This window comes from Nothobranchius furzeri, chromosome 7, assembly GCF_043380555.1.
Source record: "Nothobranchius furzeri strain GRZ-AD chromosome 7, NfurGRZ-RIMD1, whole genome shotgun sequence".
Classification (NCBI taxonomy): Eukaryota; Metazoa; Chordata; class Actinopteri; order Cyprinodontiformes; family Nothobranchiidae; genus Nothobranchius; species Nothobranchius furzeri.
This window is the reverse complement of record NC_091747.1, coordinates 52696458-52702457: the sequence shown is the minus strand read 5'-3', so window position 1 is coordinate 52702457 and position 6000 is coordinate 52696458. Positions and strand designations below refer to the sequence as shown.

At 40.6% G+C, this 6000-nt stretch overlaps 1 protein-coding gene across 2 annotated transcripts in view; it reads left to right on the top strand.

Moving 5' to 3' along the window:
* The first annotated feature begins 3426 nt into the window (after positions 1-3426).
* The window catches only part of trpa1b (transient receptor potential cation channel, subfamily A, member 1b), a 40133-nt gene continuing 37559 nt past the window's right edge, over positions 3427-6000 (top strand). The window contains exons 1-2 of one of the 2 annotated variants that reach the window (XM_054751134.2): positions 3427-3702; positions 5547-5657. In XM_054751134.2, the coding sequence (XP_054607109.2) occupies positions 5559-5657 (99 nt within the window). In that variant the 5' untranslated portion in view covers positions 3427-3702; positions 5547-5558. Of the gene's footprint in view, positions 3703-5543; positions 5658-6000 lie in introns of both variants that reach the window. The other variant, XM_015955272.3, reaches the window with a different exon arrangement.

Genomic DNA, 6000 nt, shown 5'->3' with positions numbered 1-6000 from the left:
ACCTGACAGGTAGCACATACCACCTTGGGATTTGATTGACCACCCAGTTTCCACTCCACTGAGTTCCATTTAAATTGACTAAACATTGTCCACAAAAGGTTATAAACTCCAAAACAGTGGGTGGCAGCAATGCACCAAGAAGTGACCTACTAAACAGCACGAAAAAGAAGATAACAGAAGAGAGAAAAATGGTCATGGCACAATGTGAAACTTACAACCTCAATAGAATGCTAAAAAGAATGCTTTTTTGAGGGGCAACCTCCCTCCGCCAGGAAATAAAAAGCATAATCGTTGGTGCCACCCTAACTGGGCCACCCAATCTTAAAAGTCCTGAACACACCACTGCATATTGTTTCTAAACTTGTCTTTAACCATCATCCAGCTGTACAATGGCTGCATTTTTGTTTGTAATTGTGCACGCACGCACGCACACACACACACACACACACACACACACACACACACACACACACACACACACACACACACACACACACACACACACACACACACACACCTTGACGCAAAGTGCAACTTCTGGTTGATTCCAGTTTTTCTCATATTTTTGCGTTTCCAAATAATTACCAACAGTTGCAGCCTAGGGTGACACAGGCAGTGGAACAGTATCTGAACCAATTATTTTTGTAAGTAAGGTTAGGTTTTTTTTTTAAAAAAAAAAGGAGCTACAGCTTGGGTTTATCAAGATCTAGAGGTGTGGACTCGAGTCACATGACTTGGACTCGAGTCAGACTTGAGTCATTATTTCTATGACTTCTGACTTGACTTGATAAAATCTATAAAGACTTACGACTTGACTCGGACTTGAACGCTAGTGACTAGCGGCTTGAATTGACTTGCATCTGTCGACTTGACAATGACTTGAGCATATTTGATATTTTAGCACAAAAGTGACACGACATGAACAAAAATCAAAAATCATTCTTGGTTCTGGGTTTGATGTTGTTCTGCTAAATGCAGCAGCACGTTGCTTATAACCAGTTTCAGTTGCACTTTCTGCTTGTTGCTGCAAATAAATGAAGCTTTAAGAAGCTTTATTACTGGAATTTATGTATTATCATTGTCATTAAACTGAAGTTGGACAGATGACTTGGATATGACTTGAAAATTCAGTTAAGGATTTCGGCTTCAACATCATTGACTTTGGATTCAACTTGGACTTGGACTTGAGGCTTGACTGGAAAGACTTGTGACTTAATTGTGACTTGCAAAGCAGTGACTTGGTCACACCTTTGTTAAGGTCTATGTAGGACTGAAGGTGGAATCGCCTTGTTAATGCTTTCTTGTGCATTGGCTAGTTGTTTGACAGCTTCAGTCCAGGATCCAGACTGCATCATTGCTTTGTTGAATACACACAACATCACATGGTTCATAATAAATAAATAAATAAATAATCATCATCTAATCATTGCACAAACAAGAAGATTAATAAATCCATCACCGGTTTCAAGTAGATCAAAGTTCACACTTCATTGTCACCTGGCCTTCCTCGGGCTCATTTGTGCTTCCAGTTACCGCCCTACAGAAATTTCTAGAACAAACACAAAACCATATTGTTCTGGCAAATGTGTGTATAACTAACACGACCTGCCTCTGACAGCTATTCATAAAGCTCAGCAGGAGATCTAATACCTTAAAAGCTCCGTCATGTTGGCGCTGATTACAGCCTGGACAGCTCATCTCTATGTAATAACAATAACTGGGCAAATATTAGTTTTGCACCATAAAAACATGACGCGAGTTTGAACTGAGGGCGCAGGTAAACCTGGTGACATTTACTATGCTGGTTCCTCTATTATTGTCTGGCAGTGGAACAGAGCTTAAAGATCCCTAATAAAATTAGATAAACGGTTTACTCGTTATCTTTTGATTCCTTAATGTTTTTCTAGCTTTGTTATAAATCAAAGCCCAAACTGAGTTAATCAAATCAGAGAGGATGAGGTATTTGTTGATGTATTGTTTTTTTTAATTGATGCAACACTAACATAAGAAAAAAACTGCGGACAAACCATGGTGGGACATAAACTGCTTGCCCATATATGTTCCATATGGGATGCACCTATGCATGTTGGCTGAGTAATTTATACTAGAGACCACAGCAAATGTATTTTTAAAAGTGCTGTGGTAATACGTAATGCACCAATCTAAATTAATCAAACAAATTTTGCCTTCGACCTCACAGCAGCCTCGAGAGGGAACCTAAGTCTCCTCCTTTTCCGGTCGGCTCATGGGTCCCCGGAAGAATGAAAAAATGAGTGTAAGTCAACGGGGCTAAAAACTCTGTTTTCTAATCTGCTTTGCCTTAGACCTGGATCGCACATATGTTGTACTGCAATTTAAATGAAAAGTAATGATGGGTGTTTCAGCCATGCCCTTTGAGATTTATCAGCTTGTGAAAGTTTGTAACTAGCATGACTACAAACAAGACATCGGCACGTCGCATTTGTGACGTCACCACATGCTCTCCTCTCCCCTAGCGTAGCTGCTACATACCAAGTAACCAGACTTATTGTGGTTCTTTCCTCCTGAAGGAAGAATTTAAAGTTTGCTGAACTTACAGCCATTTTCTCTCATTTTCCTCCGCGTCTGGTTCGACGACGTCACTTTCGTGAAGCACATTTGTAGTCCTGGACTTATTTTCACACACAACCTAAAATAGCGTTTCCCCCCGTGCAAAAATAAGCGCTTTCTTGGCATCAAAATTCTTCTTTAAAATTCACGGACATCATATGTGAAATCCATGGCTCAAAACAAGCAGAATTAGAAAATAGTGTTTTTAGCCCCGTTGACTTGCATTCATTTTTTTCGTTCTTCCGGGGACCCGTGGTCCGGAAGTAGATGGGCGTGACATAGGCTCCCTATGAAAAGCAACAGTTCAATTATAATGAGCTTCTTTGACTTTGACAATATTGGAGGTGTTTTAAATCATTTTGACTAGTCGCTAACTTATCAATCAGCTTCATTTCTCTGAAGAACCTGTGATTAAGATTGTAAAAGTAAACAGAAACTTTAAAAAGGCAAAAATCTGACATTTGACGTGACAAGTAGCACTCACAGTTTGTACAAATAAAGATATTGTTCTCCTTAATGATGATACTGGTAGAAATGCAGGTATAATCCTCGGTTAATGATACAGCTTATCTGGTAATCCTGTCTGATAACGGCTCCCTGTGCAATATTCCCTAATCCTCCCCATCAACAAGTTGGACTTGGAGGTCAACTTTGTTGTCTCATGGTAAGAGTCACACACAAAGAAGGAAGTGCATAAGAAATGATGATTAATGACGTATGTCACATTTACAGTTTCATCTTATTTAATAGTCCAAACTTTCTATAAAAATGGACTCATGAACACATTCATTCCTACTTTTCAATCTACTTTTCATGTTTGAAACTAAAAATGAAGAGGAGAGAAGTATCAAGTTGAGCCTATTACTGTGGTGATGCCAGCCAAGTGTCCTCTCATGTTACAACACGGGCTTGCTGGCTTCTCTATGAAAGCATCATGTGAGTAGTTCGGTCACAGGGGGCAGAATCGTGTCTGCATTAGACCAGAGACGAGGAAATGGCTCGTTCCCCTACTATTTAAACCCTTTTTGTGACAGTGGAGAGGAGAAGATCCAGATTGTTCAGCTCAGTGGCAGCATCACACACACACACGCGCGCGCGCACGGACACAAACACGTAAGTACACTCGGCTTCAGTGATGCTCTGCATGGTTTCCTGCTTGTATTTCTCAGTGATGGAGATGTTGTTTTAGTGAGTTTTAGTGAGTGTGTTGTGCTTTTGTTATCATGAAAAGAAGGTTCAACAGGTGTGAACACTGAAAACGGGAAAAAATCTGTTATTTTTTGACTTTATATACCCTCAGGTTTTGAATTTCACAGCTTTGGATTGTTCTTGTAGCATTCTTTGCTCCAAAATACATTTTTAATTAGGATTTCATCTATTTTAAAATCTAATTAAAAGTTATTTTCCCTACTTTGTGATGATATTGAAACAGTTTGTCTGAGATTATAACAACTGGAAGCCACTGCCTTAATATAATGACAAACGAAGACAAAGCTTCATCTGCAAATCTAATTTTCTAGGAAAAACAGCTGTACTTAGCTCCCATTTGTTTCTCTTTTGTTTGGAAAATGATTCACCCGTGCTCATTAGTGCACTTCCTGCACACTTGGCTTCTGCAAGCAATTGTGAAACGGGCTCAGTCACTGGAACCAATAACACATTTGTACCGCAGCTGCTCGGAAATGGTTAAGCAAGGCGATGGGTCTTTCATCCGATATTAGAGGAAATGCAGTCTGATTAGCTCGGTTCGATAAGTTCTCTCTGGGCTGCAGAGGATGTGAAAGAAACGGCGGTTTACTGGTGAATAGATTTCAAACCTCAGTGATCGTCCAGTTCTTAAGATGTGGTCAGCTTTTAAGTGCAGCACGGTAATGAACTAAAAGAAAATGATGGGGTTTTGTGAGGAAAAGGGTCACACACTTGTTCGTATTATATTGTAATCAACTCATTGGACTAGGTTCATTGGTCCAACTTGACCTGAAAGCTTTCTTCATCTGAAATATCCAAGTAGATAGTGTAGTAGGCTTAGTGGTATGAGTGTCCGCCCTGGGACTGGGAGATCGTGGGTTCAACTCCACGGTTGGGTCATCAGACAATCAAAAGGGTTTTTATTGCCATATGTGCGAGAATCACAACACTTAGTCATACCAAAGACTTTAAAAATGGGGCCCAATGCCTCCCATTTGACACTCATCTTTAAAGGGGTTGGATTGGGGGGGTAAAACCACTCAATAGTTCCCGAGCATAGCCACTGCTGCAGCTCCCCGCTCAAATGCGGAGCTGTCATTTCACCAGTGTGTGATGACTAATGGGGCTTTTACTTTAACTATCGGACTTTAACCTGGAGTTGTTCTGCTGATCCAAGAGAGACCAGAAGCGGCGCTTGTTAGCACCCGTGGTTCAGGGGTGCTGATCTGGGCCAGATGTCTTAGATGTTTGCTATAAATTATCCACACCTGTGCAGAAATGCATTTCAAACATTCAAAACATCTGGAGGACACATCTATCCACAGGTGAAACTCAGCTACTATGTAGGTGAAGGGGATTCTTGCAAATTCTGCATGATTATTTGCCCTCTAAAGACACGGAGTTCGAGGGTGAGATCTGAGGGTTATTTGCATCAGAAACACAAGTCGTTCTCTATCTCGCTCGCTCAGGATCACCCACAGACAGACTCAAAACGGGCGACCCCCCTCAAGCTGCGAAGGACATCACAGCTTCCTTCAACCTCCAAAATACCCAGCGGATCAGAACGCCCTTCTGGGTAAAGACAAAGTCATCTATACAGAGCCCCCTCATGGCAACAGAAGCTGTGACTTGAGGCGTTATCCGCCCTCTTTCCAGCTCACAACGAACTCTTAAATTCTTCACCTTGGCTTGATTGTATCCGTGTTTTCTGTATGCTGATGTTGCTGTGTGAGGACATGAACGCCTACATGTAATTACTATTTCAGCAGATCATCAGCTGAATGATGAACTTCAGCAGAGATGTGGCCAGACAGACCAGTTGTTACACGTACGTCATAGAAGATGAAGATCCAGCCCTGGCGAGCATGAATGCTATCGAGGTAAAGAGAAAAGTTCATGTTGAATGTGTAATTGGCACTAATAGAAGTGGTGAGCATTAATAGTAACATAGAGGTGTGGGTTTAATGTGCTGAGTGCAGAACCCTTAAACACATTTCGCTTGTTTTATTACAGCCTTTTGTATTAGATACGGTTGCATTCATATTCAGCAAACCAGAATTTCAGCACAAACTCAAGAATTTTCCTTTTTAATGACAAAATAAAATCCCTGCAGATAAACTTTTTTATGTTTTATGGATAAAGTGAAAATAAATCCACAAACAACCCTTTTTAACACTTTACAATAAGGGTAATTTTATTAACAGTACTTAGTGCATTATTAAG